Source organism: Pseudophryne corroboree, chromosome 11 (genome assembly GCF_028390025.1).
Source record: "Pseudophryne corroboree isolate aPseCor3 chromosome 11, aPseCor3.hap2, whole genome shotgun sequence".
Taxonomy (NCBI): domain Eukaryota; kingdom Metazoa; phylum Chordata; class Amphibia; order Anura; family Myobatrachidae; genus Pseudophryne; species Pseudophryne corroboree.
This window is the reverse complement of record NC_086454.1, coordinates 197488435-197512082: the sequence shown is the minus strand read 5'-3', so window position 1 is coordinate 197512082 and position 23648 is coordinate 197488435. Positions and strand designations below refer to the sequence as shown.

Here is a 23648-nt window from a genome sequence, read left to right as displayed (position 1 = left end):
TTTAATTTATTATGTTAGGGCTTTATTATTTAGGATTGGGGTCAACACTTGTACTACATTCTTGTGGCAATACAAATGCAAGAATGAACTGCAGTCCATATGATGTCGTCGGTTTAAGTGTGCCAAGAGGTTCCCGGTGTTACTTGGCATTGGGCAAGACATCTCTACATACAGTGCCATGATCTTTCTTTTGGGCCTCTCCCCAAAGGACATGGCATTATACTGAGTACACTATGCGTATTATTATTATCCTTTATTTATATGACGTCACTTGGGATCCGCAGCTCCCATTTACAGAGTACATAAACACATAAGCAAAACAAGAAAACAGTTCAAGACAATATAGGGCAAGTACAGGGTATATAAACATAGCTGTGTCAGCAGATAACACTGAAATAAATATCAGGGTAGAATAGGGGTGGGCAACAAGCGGCCCGCGGGCCGGATGCGGCCCGCGAACCGATCCTGCCTGGCCCCGCTGTCCCACACAGTGTGCAATGACAAGCGGCCCGACTGGCTGAGCCGCTCGTCATTGCACTACGTACCTCCCAGACGCGGCGCCGCAGAGGAAATCCCGGTCACGTCACTGATGACCGGGATTTCCACTGTGATGTCAGGCGCTGGGCGGCACGGGGGGCGGGGCCACGGCAGGAGCGGGCAGCAGCAGCGACTCTGTGCGGCACCGCGGGCAGCAGGCAGCGGATCAGGCAGCAGGCAGCGGGGATCTGGCATCAGGCAGCGGGGATCTGGCAGCAGGCAGCGGATCTGCCACTGTGAAAAAGGTAAATGGATCTGTGCTTAACTGTAAAAGCTGCTATATAGGTTCAGGGAAGGGGGGTTAGGAGGGGGGGGGACTGCTATATGGGTTTAGGGGAGAGGGGGAAGAGGGGTAGGGACTGCTATATGGGTTTAGGGGAGGGGGGGAAGAGGGGTAGGGACTGCTATATGGGTCCAGTAGGGAAGGGGGGTAGAGACTGCTATATGGGTCTAGAAAGGGGAGGGGGGAGGGGGTGTTTTCAGCACTGTTTAAAAAAAAAATTATTACTGGATTACTGTGTTTTTTTAGACATCTTGGATTTTGCCTGTAAAAAAACTATGTATGTAATGTATATTGTGGTGTATGTTTGTGTAGTTTTATATCTATATATATATATATATATATATATATATATATCCACACTATGTTTTTATAGTTATATACGTATCTATGGGCCTAATTCAGACCTGATCGCTAGCAGGCGATTTTTCCACTGCTGCGATCAGGTAGTCGCTGCCTACAGGGGAGGAGGAAATCGCTGTGCAGGGGTGAGATCGCATTTGCAGAGATCTGCACAAACAGAAGTTTGTGCAGTCTCTGCGCAGCCCAGGACTTACTCTTCTAGTGCGATGATCGGGGCCAGAGCTGAGTGCTGACGTCAGAAACTCTCCCTCCAAACGCCTGGTCCCTCCTGCGTTTTTCCGGACACTCCTCTAAAACGCTCAATTGCCACTCACAAACGTCCTCTTCCTCTCAATCACCTTGCGATCGCCCGTGCGATCACTTTGTTCGTACCATCCCATCGCTGCCCGACGCTGCGGACCGGCGCACCTACACATTGCGGTGCATGCGCAGTTCAGATCCGATTTACAAGATATTTTGTGTGTGGCCCTCGACTATTCACTGGAAGTGTTAAGCGGCCCCCCAGCTGAAATAATTGCCCACCCCTGGGGTAGAAGATAACTGGTGCTGTTGAAGGGAGTATTGAAAAGAAAATAGGTTAAGTCAGAGATGGAAAAGCACATGAGGGAAGAGGGCCCTGCTCATGAAAGCTTAAAGGGGACAGGCACACAGACAGGGGTGACATACAGAGCCTGCCCTAGGCATAGGCAAACACCTAGGTGCATCAGCAGCTTCTGCTGATTAAAATGATATGCGGCATGCCTATATTCTGTATGTATCATTTCATATGCAGATACAGCCACAGTCTCACACAGTATGTAGGCATACTGCATATCATTTTAATCAGCAGAAGCTGCTTGTGCATCCTAGCCACATAGCAATGCAAATTAGGTGCATTTTCATAAAAAAAGGTGCCCGGCATTAACATTGAGGCAAATTTTATGAGGACGCATCTGTATCCAAGCAGAGGCAGAGGTCACAGTGTTAGCGGCAGTGTGAGTGCTATGTGTGTGTGAGTGGGTTGATTGTGAAGTAGTGTTCGGCATATGTGTAAGGAGCATTGTGTGTCATGTGTAAAAATACATTAATAATGTGCGACATATGTGTAAGGGGCACTATGTGTGTCATTATGTGTATAAGGGCATTAATAATGTGCGGCATATGTGTAACGGGGTACTACTGTATGTGTGTAATTATGTGTATAGGGGCACTAATAATGTGCAGCAAATGTGTAAGCGGCACTATGTGTGTCATTATGTGTATAAGGGCATTAATAATGTACGGCATATGTTTAAGTGGTGCTATATGTGTCATTATGTGTATAATGTGTACACACATAATGTGCAGTATATGTGTAAGGAACATTATGTGTGTCATTATGTGTATAAGGGCATTAATAATGTGCAGCATATGTGTAAGGGACATTATGTGTATAAGGGCATTAATAAAGGTTGTCATAATGTGTAAGGCGCATTATGTTTATAAGGACATTAATAATGTGTAAGGGGCATTACTGTGTGGTATTATGTGTATAAATGCATTACTAATGTGGAATTATGTGTATAATGTGCTCTACTTGGTGGTGTTGCGTATAGAAAGGGCACTACTTTGTCGTCTAATGTGAATAAAGAGCAATAGGGTGTGGCATAATGTGAATAAGTAGCAATTTAGTGTGATGTTATGTGAATAAGGGGCTCTACTGTGAGGAGTAACGTTTATAAGGTAAAGTGATACTACTGTGTGATGTAACGTGAATAAGGGACACTATTACATGATAAAATGTGAATAAAGTTGTACTACTATGTGGCGTTATTTGAATTGGGGTTACTATTGTGTGGCCATGTCCCTTACCAGCAAAAACACACCTCTTTTTGGGCTGTGCGCCAAATGTGTGCACTGTTCCTATTTAAAATATAGAGGGTAGGAACACTAAAATAAGGACTGCTATGGGTTAGGGGTGATGGTGCTGGGAAAGGGGTGGTCTTCAGTATGCCGACTGACGGGATCCCGGCGCACAGTATACTGGCGTCGGAATCCCGACAGCCGGCATACCGACACTTATTCTGCCTCGTGGGGGTCCACGACCCCCCTGGAGGGAGAATAAAATAGCGTGGCGCGCTTAGCGCGCCACCGTGCCCGTAGCGTGGCGAGCGCAGCGAGCACGCAAGGGGCTCATTTGCGCTCGCCACACTGTCGGTAAGCCGGCGGTCGGGCTCCCGGCGCCGGTATGCTGGTCGCCGGGAGCCCGATTGCCGGCATACCATACTGAACCCCTGGGAAAGAGGTGCAGGGTCAGAGGCGGAACTAGCGGTGGTGCTAGGGACACCAGCCAAAATCTTGCCTAGGGCTTCATATTGGTTAGGGTTGGCTCTGGTGATACAGATGGGATCGAAAGTGAGTAAGCGAAAGAGGGCTTAGGATGAGATTTGGCTGGGTTTGGTGAAGAAGTGGGTCTTGAGAGCCCGTTTGAAGTTTTGTGCAGAGGTGGAGAGCCTGAGGGGGAGAGGTAGAGAATTCCAGAGATAGGGAACAGAATGTGCAAAATCTTGGAGGTAGGTGTGGGAGGAGGTAATGCTTATAGAAAATGAAAGTTTTTTTTATTTTATTGAAGCACGAATAAAAGCACATCATTCACTAAACATAAATAAAAAAAGTGAATACAATAAAAGATTAACATTGCAGTGTGATGTCATTCATTTAATACTGACCGATAGAGAAAAAAATAATAATAATAATGAGATATTGTGTAAGAATTGTAAATGATGGAATATACAAGTGTGACCTTCACTTCCCCCACCAAAATAATGTTCGAAAAAAATAAAAACATTATTCAAGAGCAATAGGAGGATCATCCTCCAAAATTCGTAGTCCATACCATGAAGTCAGACGTAGACTTCTGTGAATTCCCTCGCGTTTTGAGATTGTCTATGTTGCAATATAACGTTCCCAGACATAAAAAAATGGGCCAGCCCGTTTTTCCTTTTCAAACATAGTTTCCACCCAGTCCATTCTAAAAATATTATGTAGTTTTTCTTTGTATAGGCTAAAAGATGGGGCGATAGGATGAATCCAGTTCTGCAATATTGTTTTTTTAGCTGCTGAGCTTATGGCTAAAAGCAGCTTCTTCCCCCCTTTTGTAATACGTTGAGACTTTGGAGGGAACCCGAATATGGTCCATTCTGGGGAGAGAGGGACATAGTTAATCAATGTAGTTTCTGTATCACGTTTGACTCTCATCCAAAAGCCTCTAATTGTTGGCAGAAGCAATGGTATAAATCCACAAGACCCCGAGCACATTTAGGAAAATTATCAGATGGAATCAAACCCATGAGGAACTGTCTATTAGGAGATAGATAGGTTCTATGTATTATGTTGTAAAATAATTCCTGGCACATACTAGAAGAGAAAAGTTTTCAAGAAATATTGAGAAAACGTAAAAGGTCCTGGGTCGAAAAGGTCGGAAAGTGAACCAGCCACTGACCCATCCCTGATTAAATAGTGGTATGATCAATCGGGTTTTCTAGGAATACATATTGAGAAGAAATCGCCTTTTTGTGAGGAGGTCCTCGACATATGAGATTATCTAAGGGATTATCCCAATCTAAATCTTGAAACTCCCTTAGCACAGTAGAAATATAGTGTTGTGCTTGTAAAAATGCTACTGGATAATTTTGGAGTTTTGCAAACTTAGTCACCGCTACTGAAAATGTGATAGGTCTTTTATCCTTCAGATGGACTAAGTGTCCAATGGAATTGATCCCTCCCAACCGCCATAGTGTGAAGGGGTGGGCTGCCATGCCGCCTTGGAAATCTGGGTTATTGCAAAAGGGAAGGTGTAAAGAAAGTTGAACATTAAACCCACTTTTAGATCTCAAAATATGCCAAACCTTCCTCGTACTCCAAAGAAGAGGGTTGTCTCGTAATATAATCGGTATGTCCTGATCATGAGTATGCAGAGAACTAGCAGTATTTAAATTGTCCAATAGTTGAGATTCAAGTAATGTGTTTGCATATACATTAGTGCCATGGAGCCAACCAATTAAGTATCTCAAGTGAGCTGCAAGACTATATCGCACCACGTCAGGAAAATTAATTCCTCCATTGGCCTTAGTCTGGCATAACTTGAGTAAGCTAATGCGAGGTCTCTTCTCCCGCCAGATAAAAGATCTAAAGTGACCATTAATTTGTTTTACATCTTTTCGGGTAAGTAACAGGGGAAGGACCTGTAAATAGAGTAATCTGGGGAAAGTGATCATTTTGATCAAATTTGCTCTTCCAAGATAGGAGAGAGTTACATGTTTCCATCCCTTTAGCTCAGTAGATATAGTTTTAATTGCTTTGGTAATATTGCATTTATATAAGTCAGAAGGATTTCTAGTTAAAGTTATACCCAGATAAGTTAAAGAAGAAGAAGCCCACTTTATAGGAAATGAATAACTCCACTGCGTAATAGAGCTACTCGGACCGAGCAACATCCCCACCGATTTGTCTGCGTTTATAACCAAGCCAGAGCTGCCACCATAAGAGTTGATTTTGTGCAAAATAAGTGGAACTGTTTCACGGGGGTTATTGATATATAATAAAAGGTCATCTGCGTAAGCAGACATTTTTATTTCACACGAACTAATCTGCACACCCTGGAATTGTGGCCAGTTTTGAAGAATCCTTAATAGTGGATCAAGCGATAGATTGAATAGCAAGGAAGAACGAGGGCAACCCTGACGAATGCCTCTGTAAAGGGTCAATTTGTTACTTCTCATACCATTAACCAAAAGCGAAGTAGATGGAGAATGATAAAAAAATTGAAATTAATGAGGGAGATTGCTGGACTTTTCAGGGAGACAGGGAGATTGCTGCTACTTCAGGGAGTCTCCTGCAGAATGAGGGAGGGTAGGCAACTATGATAGAAACCTGAAATTAGTTAAGTAAGGATGTTTTGAGTTTGACCTAAGGTCTAATGAAACTTCTGGGAAACAGGTAGTCCATAACAACCAATCTCAGTGAACTGACCCTTATAGAAATTGGAAGTTTCCCTAGATCTGGTAAAAGAATTATCATCGTCATTAAACATCATCCAACAATAGTGTAAACGGTTATGGAAATCCTTGGGACCAAGAATAGTATCTTAAACATTAGTACTTTGGTCGTGTGACCTAGTATAAGAGTGAATAATGTGTCAAACTATTTGTATCGTATGCCATCTAAGTTAAGGGGATCTAGGAGACTGAGCTGGCGAAAGAGTTACCACTAATTGGCGTTTTGCCAACTGAGGATCATCAAAATATACTGGTTGACCATCTATCATTGGGGGTAATTCTAAGTTGATCGCAGCAGGAAATTTTTAGCAGTTGGGCAAAACCATGTGCACTGCAGGAGGGGGCAGGTATAACATTTGCAGAGAGAGTTAGATTTGGGTGGGTTATTTTGTTTCTGTGCAGGGTAAATACTGGCGGCTTTATTTTTACACTGCAAATTAGATTGCAGATTGAACACACCCCACCCAAATCTAACTCTCTCTGCACATGTTATATCTGCCTCCTCTGCAGTTCACATGGTTTTGTCCAACTACTAACAAAATTCCTGCTGCGATCAACTTGGAATTACCCCCATTACCCGAAGTTTTGCTGTGTATAATAAGGCAAAACGCCGTTCATGGTCATGAAGGTAACGATATATCTCTGAAAATGCTTTATGTTTTTGTGGAAAATGGAAGTTTTTTTATGCTGTCACTGACAGGCATATTTGCATCTCCATGTGGTTCTGCTTCTGTTTGCAATTATGCAAATACACCCATACAGTACTTTGTCAGTATTGGTAAATTTTGGTAATAATTATTGGTTATTAATAAGAAAGGTGACATTTATAAACCCAATAAAATTGTATTTTTCTTTCATAACCTCAATCTCTTATCTTCTACTTATTCATCTCTCCCTACTCTGTGCCTCTTCTCTTTGTCTCAGTATGACATGCAGAATATTGCCAAACTATAAACATATGTTTAATGTCCTTTTCCCCAGGCTCATAGCTGGCAGCCTGGGATCAGGAACCCGTTCCGTGGATCTGTTGTTTGGCCTGTTCCTGAAAATGTGGACATCACAGCTACACTTTACAGAGTAAGTGACTAGGGGCCTATGTACTAAACCCCAAAATGCATGTGGATCGCCTGCTTTTGTATAAATATCTCAAATGTAGGTGCAGGAGATGTCACAGATGTATCCTTTGAACCCATTTACCATTAAAAACCACTGTGCCTCTTACTGTACAAAAGATTTTGCTTGAATCCTCACATTTCAAAATTCTCACTGCTGCTAAAGAGTTAAGACTTTCAGAATGGTGTGGCGGCTTACCCCAACACTTGTTTGCATGATGTGGGAATACCGACAGTTGGCCACCTGTTGGACAGATCCAATGGCAAATATCCCTCTTTTATGCAAGTTAGTTCTTTGTATAGAATACTTCACCAGGAAAGGGGGGAATCCAATTAGCCGTAGTAATTTATCGTGGCTGATTGATCCCCCGAGGGTTATTCAGTTGTCCGTAAAAGGTGGCACTATCAGGGATTTTTTTCTGAAACAAAATCCCTGATTAATGCCGCTTTTTTGTCACTGCAATCGCAATAACGCATGGATTCAGGAACTTTTCCCAGATCCTGTGTGTTTTTGCCCGCAATTGAATTGCCTGATAAAACCAATGTGTAAAAAATTCCACTAAAGCCATTTTTTTTCAAATTCCCCTTATAGTCTGTCTTTCTTTCAGTCTCAGCAATATGCTAGGTCTATTGCTCGTTATTTGACGCCAGTAGATGTGTCCAACCCCCTGGACAAGATGTTACAAGTGCACTTCCATTGCAGGAGGCTATTTTAATGCACTATAATAACTTCTTACATTACCCATTGAACTATTTGAAAACCTCTACAGGGATTATGCAACATTTTCCTCATTTAACAATCAATGTTCTTTTACTTTCTTTAGCTGATTCCTCCTGCAATAACTTTTACAGAAATGTTTTATAATCTATATCATAAAGCTTGTGTATCCCCAAAGAGTCATTTTCAAATTGAAATGACAGATGATAATAGTTGCCCAAAATGTGTCACCCCTATGGCTGATTTTATCACTGCCTTTGACAGTGGGGGTCATTCTGACCCGATCACACTGCGATCGGTCAGAGCTACGATCGCCTCTGTCTGATTGACAGGCAGAGGCGGTCGCTGGGCGGGGGAAGGGGGGCGGAACGAAGGCATTTGCCCGCCGTTTCGTGGGCGCGGTCCGGCCAATGCAGGCATACACACAGCCGCTGCGGACCGGGGAGTGACGAGCAGCTCCCGGCCAGCACGCTAAAGCTGCGCTGGCCGGAAGCTACTCCTAAGGTGAAAAAGCATTGCCGCTGTGCGATGCTTTTGCACTTCTGCGGGGAGGGGGTTGGGGTCCGGCACTGACATGCGGGGCAGGATAACCTTGTGCTGGGCATCCCCCCGCATGTCTATTGTCATGATCGTAGCCCTGCAAAATTTTGCAGGCTACGATCAACTCGGAATGACACCCAGTGTCTTTCGATCAAGAGATTTCGGATTAATGTTTGAAATTGACCATTCACCATCTAGTTAGCCCCTTCCTCCTCACTTCAGAGGGGGTTGTATTCTCATCCCTGAGGGTTATTGCTTCCGTAAGGGCCCCCAAAAATTAATAGGGCAGATGTCTTAACCTGGATAAGAAATAAAGAAGTGATAAAACAATGATAAGTGCAAGGTTATAAAGCACCAGCCAATCATTATGGATTTGAAAAGTGACAGTTAGGAGCTGATTGGCTGGTGCGTTATCACCTTGCGCTTATCACTGCTATATCACTTATTTATCCCTTCTCCAGGATTATTGCATCTGCCTAGCTGTATCATTGTCAGTGCGCAAGACTGTCTTACATACTGTATCAGTGGCGCACCCAGGGGGGGTTTCCGAGTACCCAAAAAAAACCTCCACTAAAAAAAAAAAAAAAAAAAATTTTTTTTTTTTTTTTTTTTTAGCTGCATGAGTATTATTAATGACTGTCTAGCGTCCTCTGCAGCCTGCTGTCTTCCTGGTGGCACTTGCAAGTGCAATAAAAGTTTACTTTATTTTAATTATAGTACATATATATCCATGTGCCTACATATATACACATGTATATACATACATACATACATATAAACACACACACACAAATATGATATATATATATACATGTGTATATATATGTGTACTGTATGTGTGTGTGTATATATATATATATATATATATATATATATATCTCCTATATAATAGCCCAGATCTGTGACTTTGTGATTCATTTGCTAACGCTGGGCGGAGTCACAACAGTGGGCGGAGTTAGTCAAATGAGTCACAGATCTGGCCAAATCTACAGGAGACTAGGAGCAGAAACAGATAGTATGGGCATGGCACAGTCAGGGGTGCAACTGCATACCTCCCAGCTTTCTTCAGGAGCTTTTTTCAGGCAGAAGGAGGGACACACACTCGGCGAAAAAGGGGCATGGCTTCACGGGAGGGCCCCGTTTTCGTCAATGAGGGGGCATGCCCAGCGCTCTGTGAGCTGCTGGCATGCCCCCAGGGGCTGATTATGAGTCCGGGGGGGGCAGGGCACTTGAGACAGGGGAGCCCTATCTAATTGCTGTGCCTGCTGTGGGTTGGGGGCGTGGCCTAATCGCGGCCCACGAGGCCACGCCCCTTTACGCAAATTCTGGTTTTTTTGTTTTTGTTTTTTTTTTCATGGAATTTTGGCCCCTCAGCTAGGGGTAAATCCAGAGGAGGTGGTCGTTCCCACCTACACACCCGCACAGGCAGAAGAAAGCAGGGAGACTGCTGCCTCCCTGCAACACCACAGACCTGCCAACACGCAGCAGCGTGTGCTGACAGTAGCACAATGCTGCCGTTGTTGCTGGCAGGACGGGGGGGGGGGGCCTTCTGAGCTGGGACAGAGCTACTCGAGCCGGGGGGCCCCCTAAAACTGTGGGGCCAACGGTACGTACCCCCTGCCCCCCCCCCCCCTTAATCCGGCTCTGCTGCTGGAACCCCACCTTAATCCATACCCCCTGATGCCCCCTCTCCCTCTGTCTCCACTATTCACCGCTGCTCTGCTAAGCAGAACAGCGAGTACAGGAGCTTTCCAACTGACCCCCCCCCCCCGTTACCGCGGGACACTGCGACCCGCGGGTGGGACAGCGGGACAGACCCAAAAAAATGGGACTGTCCCGCGAAAATCGGGACATTTGGGAGGTATGGGGGTGTGTGAGGGGGTATGCCGTACAGACAGACGGGCACCGGCTCACTGTGTGCTTGACCCCCCCCCCCCCCTCTCTGGCGCAGAGGAGCGTCACTTTCTGGCACACTCCACGCCTCTTAGCTGCAGTTTTGTGGGGCACCTGCCGCTGTGCAGGTTTCGTACTGCCTCTGTTATCTCCAGCCCCGGCAACCCCACCGCTAGCTGCAGCGCTGCCACCCACAGTGAGGTGCGCCCAGCTCCTTAACACACTTTAGCCGGCGGGTAACGCTGCAGAAGTCCGAGCTGCTTGCAGGCTCCGACCCCCTCCTCCCTCCAGCCGCAGCATCTCCTGGGGGCTAACCAGTCACTCCCAGTCTCCCCTTACCCCAGTGCCCGGCAGCTGCGCGAGGTCTGCGGTGTGTGACTGAGGAGGGGGGGGGGGAATGCGGACGGGCAGAGGAAGCAGGACTCCAGCCTAAGAGAGTCAGCCATGCCAAGTCTCCACCAGCAGCAGATCCCAACAGGTTGGAGTGGAACAGCAGCAGCCAGCAGCAGTGACTCCGGTAAGACACATCTGTCTGTCACCACTGTTTTGTCCCTAATACCAATCTCTCCCGTGCCCTGTGTTCTGTCATGTCCCTGTCACCCCTGGCCTTGCCCTGTCACCCATATCCTGGCCCTGTCACCCTTATCCTGGCCCTGTCACCCTTATCCTGGCCCTGTCACCCTTATGCTGGCCCTGTCACCCTTATGCTGGCCCTGTTACCCCTATCCTGGCCCTGTTACCCCTGTGCTTGCCCTGTCAACCCTATACTGGCCCTGTCACCCCTGTCCTGTTCCTGCCACCTCTACCCTGGCCTGTCACCCCTTTCCTGTCCCTGTCATTTCTGTCCTGGCCCCGTCGCCCCTGTCCTGGCCCCGTCACCCCTTTTCTGACCCTGTCACCCCTGTCCTGGCCCCGTCAACCCTGTTCTGACCCTGTCACCCCTGTCCTGGCCCTGTTACTGCATACCCTCCAACTACCTTTTTGGCAGGTACAATACCCGCAGCGCCTCCAGACCTCTCCCCAATGCACCACACCTCCGCACCTTCCCCTCCACCCCTCCCCCACACGCTGTGCCTCCAGACCCCCTACACCACCCGCGGCTCCCACTCCTCCGCCCCTTCACCACCCACAGCACCTCCAGGCCCCCTCCACCATCCACCCCCTTTATATGTCTCCCCCCACACCTGCCCCCCTCCACCCGCAGCATCTGCAGACACCCTCCTCCATCCGCGGTCCCCCCCTCACCCACCCCTCCCCCACCAATGGCACCACCGCACCTGCCCCTCCACCACCAGCAGCACCTCCGGACCTCCTTCCCTATGCGCCGCACCACCCGTACCTGCCCCTCCCCTACCCATGGCGCCTGCGGACCCCTACCCCACCCCCGGCACTCCCGCCCCTTCCCATCCCACAGCACCTCCGGAACCCTTCACCCATCCACAACATCCCCACACCTGCCCCTCTCCCACCCATGGCACCCCTGCCCCTCCCCCACCTGCAGTGCCTCCGGACCCCTCCCCAATCTGCATCCCCCACTCCTCTGCCCCTCCCCCACCCGCAGCACCTCCCGACTCTTCCCCATCCGGGCCCCACCCCCACTTCTGCCCCCCCCTCCACCTGCAGCATCTACAGACACCATCCGCAGTCCCCCCCGCACCCGCTACATTCTGTACATCGTGCCCTGCAGGTGCTGTTCACGCCGTCGCAAGGGGCTGCGCCTCCGTCACCATCGCACGCCCTTTCATTGTGCAATATTTAACCACTAACAAAGGAATGCAGGTAATACTTTATATAATACAAATATTGAACCCCAGAAAGGCATGCAAGGGTTAAGGGGGCGTAGCCCCTTGCGACGGTGTGAAGAGCGCCCGTAGGGCGCGATGAAGCACCTAGTATATATATATGTATGCATGTTTAATATGCTATGTATATGTGTATATGGGTTCACTACGATCTCCCGGCGGCCGGCCTCCCGGCGACCAGCATACCGGCTTACCAACAGTGTGGCGAGCGCAAATGAGCCCCTTGCGGGCTCGCTGCGCTCGCCACGCTACGCGCGCCACACTGTTCTATTCTCCCTCCAGGGGGGTCGTGGACCCCCACGAGGGACAATAAGTGTCGGTATGCCGGCGGTCAGGCTCCCGGCGCCGGTATGCTGGTTGCCGGGAGCCCGACTGCCGGCATACTGAAGACCACCCGTGTATATGTGTGTGTGTGTGTATGTATATATATATATATATATGTGTGTGTGTAGATATATATATATATATATATATATATATATGTGTAGATATATATATATATATATATATATATACATACACACACACACACAGAGACACACTAGTTTTACGGACCCAGCATATACTGGGTCACCTCAGTCCCCACGCCCGTGATTGGCTCCGCCCAGTTCTGGAAACCCCCCCATGCAAATCCTGCATTTGCCACTGTGTATGTGGCCACGTGCTTATGTTCCCCACAATAGAACAAAATGATATTATATATTTTGCATGGTCTGGGTGGAGTCTTATCTCCAAAATGAAAATTGTGTACAAGAATTGGTTGATACGTGGGAAAGCATGGGATATATTGTCTTCTCACATTAAGGTTCAGATTTGTAAATGCTTTTAGGCTACAATATGGTGTAAAACTCGATTGCTCCTCCAGGACAACCCGATACCCTCTCCCTCTCCCTGATCTTACATTCCCTCCTCCTGACATGGGAAGTCCCACACACGACTGCTTGATGTCTTCTCTGTGTCTAATTTGTTATTTTTCCTACACGACTGCGCTAAAGTACCAATAATACTTAATTCTTAACCTGGCATTGGCCTTCTTTCATGTATGCCACTTGGTCCCGATACATATATGTGATGTAAATATATGATGCTTGTACTATAATTATTTTTCCAATGTACATTGCATTTGTATTTATCATTGTTGAACTAATGCTGTAACTATATTTCTCTAACGTCCTAGTGGATGCTGGGGACTCCGTCAGGACCATGGGGATTAGCGGCTCCGCAGGAGACAGGGCACAAAAATAAAGCTTTAGGATCAGGTGGTGTGCACTGGCTCCTCCCCCTATGACCCTCCTCCAAGCCTCAGTTAGGTTTTTGTGCCCGTCCGAGCAGGGTGCAATCTAGGTGGCTCTCCTAAAGAGCTGCTTAGAAAAAGTTTTTAGGTTTTTTATTTTCAGTGAGTCCTGCTGGCAACAGGCTCACTGCATCGAGGGACTTAGGGGAGAGAAGTGAACTCACCTGCGTGCAGGATGCATTGGCTTCTTAGGCTACTGGACACCATTAGCTCCAGAGGGAGTCGGAACACAGGTCTCACCCTGGGGTTCGTCCCGGAGCCGCGCCGCCGACCCCCCTTGCAGATGCCGAAGATGGAAGAGGTCCAGAAGCAGGCGGCAGAAGACTCTTCAGTCTTCCTGAGGTAGCGCACAGCACTGCAGCTGTGCGCCATTGTTGTCAGCACACTTCACACAGCGGTCACGGAGGGTGCAGGGCGTTGGGGGGGCGCCCTGGGCAGCAATATATAATACCTTTTTATGGCTAAAAATACATCACATATAGCCCTTTGAGGCTATATGGATGTATTTAACCCCTGCCAGATCTCACAGATTCCGGAGAAGAGCCCGCCGAAATAGGGGGCGGGGCTTATTCTCCTCAGCACACAGCGCCATTTTCCTGCTCAGCTCCGCTGTGAGGAAGGCTCCCAGGACTCTCCCCTGCACTGCACTACAGAAACAGGGTAAAACAGAGAGGGGGGGCACTTTTTTTGGCGATATTAATATATTTAAGCTGCTACGGCCGCCCTCAAGGATCCAGCTGATAGGAGGCTGGAAACTACTCTAAAAAGTATATACACACATACTGGTGTTATACTGCGACCAGCCATCGCCTCAGCCTGGATGTGCAGTGCTGGAGTGGTCTGGTCGGATTCCCTGACTGAAAATATTGATACCCTGGATAGGGACAGTATTTTACAGACTTTAGAGCAATTAAAGGATGCTTTTCTTTATATGCGAGATGCTCAGAGGGATATTTGCACTCTGGCATCGAGAGTAAGTGCGATGTCCATATCTGCCAGAAGAAGTTTATGGACACGACAGTGGTCAGGTGATGCGGATTCCAAACGGCATATGGAAGTATTGCCGTATAAAGGGGAGGAATTATTTGGCGTCGGTCTATCGGATTTGATGGCCACGGCAACTGCCGGGAAATCCACCTTTTTACCTCAGACCCCCTCCCAACAGAAAAAGACACCGTCTTTTCAACCGCAGTCCTTTCGGTCCTATAAGAACAAGCGGGCAAAAGGACAGTCATATCTGCCCCGAGGCAGAGGAAAGGGTAAGAGAGGGCAGCAAGCAGCACCTTCCCAGGAACAGAAGCCCTCCGCGGGTTCTGCAAAGCCCTCAGCATGACGCTGGGGCTTTACAAGCGGACTCAGGAGCGGTGGGGGGTCGACTCAAGAATTTCAGCGCGCAGTGGGCCTGCTCACAGGTGGACCCCTGGATCCTGCAGGTAGTATCTCAGGGTTACAGGTTGGAATTCGAGAAGTCTCCCCCTCGCCGGTTCCTAAAGTCTGCTTTGCCAACGTCTCCCTCAGACAGGGTGACGGTATTGGAAGCCATTCACAAGCTGTTTTCTCAGCAGGTGATAGTCAAGGTACCCCTCCTACAACAGGGAAAGGGGTATTACTCCACGCTATTTGTGGTACCGAAGCCGGACGGCTCGGTAAGACCTATTCTAAATCTGAAATCTTTGAACCTGTACATACAAAAATTCAAGTTCAAGATGGAATCACTCAGAGCAGTGATAGCGAATCTGGAAGAAGGGGACTTTATGGTGTCCCTGGACATAAAAGATGCTTACCTGCATGTCCCAATTTGCCCTTCACATCAAGGGTACCTCAGGTTCGTGGTGCAAAACTGTCATTATCAGTTTCAGACGCTGCCATTTGGATTGTCCACGGCACCTCGGGTCTTTACCAAGGTAATGGCCGAAATGATGATTCTTCTGCGAAGAAGAGGCGTATTAATTATCCCTTACTTGGACGATCTCCTGATAAGGGCAAGGTCCAGAGAACAGCTGGAGGACGGAGTAGCACTAACCCAAGTAGTGCTGCAACAACACGGGTGGATTCTGAATTTTCCAAAATCTCAGTTGACCCCGACAACACGTCTGCTGTTCCTGGGAATGATTCTGGACACGGTTCAGAAAAAGGTGTTTCTTCCGGAGGAGAAAGCCAAGGAGTTATCCGAACTTGTCAGGAACCTCCTATAACCAGGAAAAGTGTCTGTGCATCAATGCACAAGAGTCCTGGGAAAGATGGTGGCTTCTTACGAAGCAATCCCATTCGGCAGATTCCACGCACGAACTTTTCAGTGGGATCTGCTGGACAAATGGTCCGGATCGCATCTGCAGATGCATCAGCGGATAACCTTATCGCCACGGACAAGGGTGTCTCTTCTGTGGTGGTTGCAGAGTGCTCATCTGTTAGAAGGCCGCAGATTCGGCATACAGGACTGGGTCCTGGTGACCACGGATGCCAGTCTGAGAGGCTGGGGAGCGGTCACACAGGGAAGAAACTTCCAGGGAGTATGGTCAAGCCTGGAGATGTCTCTTCACATAAATATACTGAAGCGAAGAGCGATTTACAATGCTCTAAGCCTGGCAAAACCCCTGCTTCAGGGTCAGCCGGTGTTGATCCAGTCGGACAACATCACGGCAGTCGCCCACGTAAACAGACAGGGCGGCACAAGAAGCAGGAGAGCAATGGCAGAAGCTGCAAGGATTCTTCGCTGGGCGGAAGATCATGTGATAGCACTGTCAGCAGTGTTCATTCCGGGAGTGGACAACTGGGAAGCAGACTTCCTCAGCAGACACGATCTACACCCGGGAGAGTGGGGACTTCATCCAGAAGTCTTCCACATGATTGTGAACCGTTGGGAAAAACCAAAGGTGGATATGATGGCGTCTCGCCTCAACAAAAAACTGGACAGGTATTGCGCCAGGTCAAGAGACCCTCAGGCAATAGCTGTGGACGCTCTGGTAACACCGTGGGTGTTCCAGTCAGTGTATGTGTTTCCTCCTCTGCCTCTCATACCCAAAGTACTGAGAATTATACGGCAAAGGGGAGTAAGAACGATACTCGTGGCTCCGGATTGGCCAAGAAGAACTTGGTACCCGGAACTTCAGGAGATGCTCACGGAAAATCCGTGGCCTCTACCTCTAAGACGGGACCTGATTCAGCAGGGACCGTGTCTATTCCAAGACTTACCGCGGCTGCGTTTGACGGCGTGGCGGTTGAACGCCGAATTCTAAGGGAAAAAGGCATTCCAGAAGAGGTCATTCCTACACTGGTTAAAGCCAGGAAGGAGGTGACTGCACAACATTATCACCGCATTTGGAGAAAATATGTTGCGTGGTGTGAGGCCAGGAAGGCCCCCACGGAGGAATTTCAATTGGGTCGATTCCTACATTTCTGTACTGCAAACAGGATTGTCTATGGGCCTCAAGTTGGGGTCCATTAAGGTTCAAATTTCGGCCCTGTCGATTTTCTTCCAGAAAGAATTGGCTTCAGTTCCTGAAGTCCAGACTTTTGTAAAAGGAGTACTACATATACAGCCCCCGGTTGTGCCCCCAGTGGCTCCGTGGGACCTTAATGTAGTTTTGGATTTTCTCAAATCCCATTGGTTTGAGCCACTCAAATCGGCGGATTTGAAATATCTTACATGGAAAGTAACCATGCTACTGGCCCTGGCTTCAGCCAGGAGAGTGTCAGAATTGGCGGCTTTATCGTATAAAAGCCCATATCTGATTTTCCATTCGGACAGGGCAGAACTGCGGACGCGTCCTCATTTTCTGCCTAAGGTGGTGTCAGCGTTTCACCTGAACCAGCCTATTGTGGTGCCTGCGGCTACTAGCGATTTGGAGGATTCCAAGTTGCTGAACGTTGTCAGGGCATTGAAAATATATATTTCAAGGACGGCTGGAGTCAGAAAATCTGACTCGCTGTTTATACTGTATGCACCCAACAAGCTGGGTGCTCCTGCTTCTAAGCAGACGATTGCTCGTTGGATTTGTAGCACAATTCAACTTGCACATTCTGTGGCAGGCCTGCCACAGCCTAAATCTGTCAAGGCCCATTCCACAAGGAAGGTGGGCTCATCCTGGGCGGCTGCCCGAGGGGTCTCGGCATTACAACTCTGCCGAGCAGCTACGTGGTCGGGGGAGAACACGTTTGTAAAATTCTACAAATTTGATACCCTGGCTAAAGAGGACCTGGAGTTCTCTCATTCGGTGCTGCAGAGTCATCCGCACTCTCCCGCCCGTTTGGGAGCTTTGGTATAATCCCCATGGTCCTGACGGAGTCCCCAGCATCCACTAGGACGTTAGAGAAAATAAGATTTTACTTACCGATAAATCTATTTCTCGTAGTCCGTAGTGGATGCTGGGCGCCCACCCCAAGGATTGTCTGCAATACTTGTACATAGTTATTGTTACAAAAAAATCGGGTTGTTCTTGTTGTGAGCCGTCTGTTCAGAGGCTTCTACGTTGTCATACTGTTAACTGGGTTCAGATCACAAGTTGTACGGTGTGATTGGTGTGGCTGGTATGAGTCTTACCCGGGATTCAAAATCCTTCCTTATTGTGTACGCTCGTCCGGGCACAGTATCCTAACTGAGGCTTGGAGGAGGGTCATAGGGGGAGGAGCCAGTGCACACCACCTGATCCTAAAGCTTTATTTTTGTGCCCTGTCTCCTGCGGAGCCGCTAATCCCCATGGTCCTGACGGAGTCCCCAGCATCCACTACGGACTACGAGAAATAGATTTATCGGTAAGTAAAATCTTATTTTATATATATATATATATATATATATATATATATATACAGTATATATATACAGTATATACATATATATATATTTAAAAAAAACACTGTCCTCATAGTCCTGTATGGGAAAGGCAGTCTTCTTTGTGTGGCGGCTGGCGCTGCTTCTGTGTGAGAGCCAGGGGCGGGGATGAGCCGTGAAAGGGCGGGACATCCCATTCCCAGCTTTTACACACAGTGTAAGAGCCGTGGGTGGTGCAGGGCCGCTGGCTGACAACTTCGGGAGCTCAGAGAGAAAAAAACTGAACATCAGGCATACATCTACAGTCGATGGCAGGAAACCATCTTCTTATACACCATGGGTGAAAAAAGTATTCTACATCGGCCATAGACCATAAATGGTTTTGAACATCGATGTCATCCCTAGTTTTCTCCAATTTTCTCTACTACTGTAGCTTAGTTTTTCAGCGCTTGTCTCAGATAGCTACAGCAATGCCATCTTCATATCCCCCTTCTGAGGTCACAAATTGCCACAAAACACATAACAACAATAAGAGCTGTTAGTTTACAGTGACAAATAATGCAACCAGTCAGAAGCACAGAGTGACCAGCTGCCGGAATATATACTTCTTGCAGCCGCCAATCACAGAGGGACCTACCATTTCATCTGCATCGCTGCACTCTCCCCCAGAGTCTGCCGAGCTGCTGATCACTGCTGATCGGTCAACTCAGCAGGACCCCCCATCCGGCGGTCACATAGGAGCAACCGCCTTTGAAATGTAAATTAACACCCCCTCAGCCAACCCAGTGTGTACCTGGTGGCTGGGGAAATCAAAGTTGCGATGGTTCAATGGTCCGATTATGAGATGTCCGCAATGTTTGGGGGGCGGGATGGCAGGATGATGATATTTTACAAATGTTAATTTATATATTTCTCTAATGTCCTAGTGGTAACTGGGGTGACATTAGTACCATGGGGGTATAGATCGGGTCCATTGGAGCCTGGCACTTTGAAAACATTAGTGTGTGCTGGCTCCTCCCCTCTATGCCCCTCTACCAGACAGTTTAGAAAAATGTGACAAAGGAGCCGGGTGCATTCCTCTGGAGCTCTAGAGAGTTTTCTTCAGAACTTTTCTTTAGTTTGTTATTTTCAGGCAGCACTGGTTGGCAACCAGTCTGCCTGCGTTGTGGGACTTAGGGTGGGGACCGAACAGACTTCCTGTAGAGTTAATGGTTCGTATCCCCGCTGACAGGTCATTAAGCTGTTTCACATACCGCCAGGGTGTGCGCACATGCCGGCAGCATGCCACCAACCTAACAGGTGCTGAAGTAGACGTGGTGCGGTGAGTGATGACAGCGGGGTCCCGTTTAGCGGGTCCCCGGTGACAAGTGGCAGCATTAGGGTGTGGCGGTCACCAGACTGCGAGCTGCGGTGCCCGCTGCGTACCCCAGACTGGCGCTGAGGTAAAGGATATTACACTCCTTTTTACAAAAAATATCCATGTATACAGCGTGTATAATCTGTAAGGGACCGCACGCCAAAGAGGTGGAGGGACTTCATGGAGAGTGGGACCAGAGGCTGAAAGGCGCTGTTTCCTGCTGCTGCTGACTGCCAGGCTGCTTGCTGAAGCTTCTCCTCCACTGACCCTGCTGAATAACCAATTGTACTGGTACCAGGGTTTTTATAGAGAGGGGGGCGCATACAAGCGGCGGGGACACCGCTTTCTTGCTAAATGTATATATATATATATATATATATATACATACATACATCCAGCAGGGCGCTGCTCTGAGTGATATATTGTGTGCTGGTCCCATTCCTCTCTGTGTCACTCCATACTGACTGTCTGGGGTTGTTGTGTTGTTTCACCCTCTGTATTGTCACTGCACTGTGTTTATTCACCTAACTCTGTGTTTTTCTGTAAAAAGAATGTCTGGGAAAAATACTGTGTCCCTCATGTAATACTAAGTTTACACCTTCTCTGGGGGGGGGGGGGGGGGGGGGTCTCTCCTGTGTACCCAGTGTTCTCTGCCTTCCCAAGGTAGTAGTATGCATGAACCTGAGTGATTAGAATCATTCAAAGGCATGATTACTAATATTAATACAGAGTTAGCTACAACAAGACAGGAAAGGCAGACCCTTAAACAATCTGTAGATGATTTTTTACTCAAGGCTGCTGACCACAGACAGGCTCCACAGCCCCCTCTGTTGGTCTCTCATAAGCGCACGCTTCCACAAGTGCTCCAGTCTGACTCTGATTCTGAACTACCAGAGCTGGATGAGGGAGAGCTAGACATGGAAGATGATAATTCTCTGTCTACAGGTGTTGAGGCCCTGATTTATTCTATTAGAGAAGTCCTCAACATACCGGATAAGGAGACAAAACCAGAAGAGGAATTGCTTTTTAATGTTAACCCAAAATCCTCTGCCACCTTTCCTATATCAAAGGAATTTAATTCCCTTTCCAAAGAGGCGTGGGTCAATCCTGACAAGAAATACCAAACTCCTAAATGGTTACTAAATTCCTTTCCTTTCCCTCCTGAGGATAGGAAAGTATGGGTAAATCCTGTGGATACCTCAGTGTCCAGGCTGTCATGTAAGATTGTACTGCCTGTACCTGGGGCTATCTCTTTCAAAGACCAAGCTGACTGCAAAATTGAGACTACACTCAAATCAATTTATACTGCGGTGGGTGTAGCACAAAGGCCCACTATAGCTTGCGGCTGGATTTCTAGAGCCATGGTAAAATGGTCTGAGAATATAATAAGGGGGTTTGACTCCCTGCCTCAGGATGGGATCATCTTACTACTGCATCATATCCAGGATGCTACAAGTTTTATGAGTGAGGCCGTTAAAGAATTATGTCTCAACAATGGCTGTACCACAGCTATGGCGATCTCGGCTTGCATGGCTCTATGGCTGCGACAATGGTCAGCGGATTCCAAGAAGGGTGTGGAAAATCTTATTTTTACAGGGGATGCCTTGTTTGGGGAAGAACTGAACAAATGGATTTCCCAAGCAACAGCCGGTAAGTCTACCAATCTGCCGTCTGCTGCGCCTCCTGCTAGACGTCCCTACCCTGGGCCCTCTCTGCAGTCCTTTTGTGTGGCCAAACTCAGATTCAAAGCCAGTGGTGCCTCAAATGCTGCTAGAGGAAATCGCGGTAAGTCCTGTAAACCAGTGGCTGCTGGATCCCTGGACCAGGCCTCTAGATCCTCCTCCACTAAACCCTCTGCATGACGGTTGGCACCAGCAGCAGGGCGACTTTCAGGTAGGTGCTCGCCTTCACCACTTCGCCCATGTGTGGGCACAGTCCTGTCGGGATCCTTTGGTGAGGGACCTCATATCCCAAGGTTACCGATTGGAATTTCAGGCACTTCCTCCTCCCAGATTCTTCAAGTCAAGCTTATCAGCTTCACCCGTAGCAAGGGTTACTTTGCAAGACGCCATTCAAAAACTGCTACAAACGGGGGTTGTGGTCCCAGTGCCTCCTCCATTACACCACAGGGGTTTTTACCCCAGTCTATTTGTTTTACCGAAATCGGACGCTTTGGTACGGCCCATCTTCAACCTAAAATCTTTGAACCCATATCTACGTGTGTTCAAGTACAAGATGTCCCTGAGGGCGGTGATCTCTGGTATGGAAGAGGAGGAAGTTCCTAGTGTCCCTAGATATCAAGGATGCTTACCTGCACATCCCAATATGGCCTCCTTATCAGGCTTACCTCGGGTTCGCTATACTGGACGACCACTTGCAGTGTCAGGCCTTACTCTTTGGTTTCTCCACAGCTCCGAGGGTGTTCACAAAGGTCATGGTGGAGATGATGCTGAAATTACGCAAGATGGGAGTCAACATAGTCCCCTACTTTGAAGATCTCCTGATAAAGGCAGTGTTCAGGGAGCGTCTACTACACAGCATTGGCTTGGCTATTCGCCTTCTTACAGAACATGGCTGGATCCTGGATTTCCAAAAATCTCACCTGGAACCATCTCAGAGAATTGAGTTCCTGGGTATGATACTGGATACAGTGTTTCAGAAGGTATTCCTTCCAATGGACAAGGCCCTGACTATCCAGGCTATGGTCCGCTCGGTGCTCAGACCCCGGAAGATCTCAATTCATCTTTGCATCCACCTACTGGGCAAAATTGTAGCCTATTACGAGGCAATCCAGTATAGCAGATTTCATGCCCATCCGTTTCAGCTGTATCTGCTGCACAAGTGGTCAGGGTCTCACCTGCACATGCAGCAGAGTATATGTAGATCTGTCGCCAAAAGCACGGATCTCCCTATTATGGGGGCTATAAGTCTCTCACCTCATGGAGGGTCGGAGTTTTGGTACCCAAACTTGGATTATACTGACAACAGATGCCAGCCTCCAAGGTTGAGGGGCTGTGACCCAGGGGGCTCAGTTCCAGGGGAAGTGGTCTAGTCAGGAATCTGCACTCCCGATAAATGTTCGGGAAATCAGGGCAATTTACAATGCTCTTCTGCAAGCCTACTCTCTTCTCCGAAATCAAGCCATCCAGGTGCAGTCGGACTACGCCACGCCGGTGGCGTGCATAAACCGGCAAGGAGGAATGAAAAAAGCAGGGCCGCAATGCGAGAGGTGTCGCAGATACTCCTCTGCGTGGAAGCCAATGCAATGGCCATCTCCGCCTTATTCATTCCAGGCGTGGACAATTGGGAAGAAGACTTCCTAAGCAGGCATGACCTCCATCCGGGGGAATGGGGCCTTCACCCTCAGGTGTTTCAACAACTGGTTCACTGGTGGGGCTGTCCGCAGATAGACCTGATGGCTTCTTGTCTCAACAAGAAGCTTCACTGTTACTGTTCCAGAACGAGGGATCCACAGGCTGCAGCAGTGGACGCTCAGACGGCGCCATGGTCTTACCAGTTCGTATACCTGTTTCCTCCAATCCCTCTCATTCCCAGAGTTCTAAAAGGACTCAAAAGGGAAAGCGTTCAGGCAATTCTAATTATGCCGGATTGGCCTCGACGGGCCTGGTATGCAGACCTCCTGACCATGTCTCTGGAGGACCCCTGGCCTCTGCCGCTTCTCAAGAATCTTCTTCAACAAGAACCGTTCGTCTATCCAGACTTACTGTGGCTACATTTGTTGGCTTGGAAGTTGAGAAGGAGATTCTAGCTAGAAAAGGTCTCCCATCCAAGGTTATTTCCACTATGGTCCAGGCCCAGAAGGTGGTTATGTCAAAACATTACCACTGTATGTGGAAGAAATATGTTTCTTGGTGTGAGGGTAGAAAATATTCTCCTGCGGAGTTTCAACTTGGCCGGTTTCTGCTCTTCCTGCAAGCAGACGTGTATATGGGACTAACGTTAGGCTCA

General features: G+C 48.1%; 1 protein-coding gene across 5 annotated transcripts in view; it reads left to right on the top strand.

The window, feature by feature from the left end:
* The window catches only part of LOC134969314 (EH domain-binding protein 1-like protein 1), a 292891-nt gene that overhangs the window by 154029 nt on the left and 115214 nt on the right, over window positions 1-23648 (top strand). For all 5 annotated transcript variants that reach the window (XM_063945182.1, XM_063945181.1, XM_063945179.1 and 2 more), the window contains exon 3: window positions 7177-7272. In XM_063945182.1, coding sequence (XP_063801252.1) covers window positions 7177-7272 — 96 coding nt within the window. The remainder of the gene's footprint in view (window positions 1-7176; window positions 7273-23648) is intronic.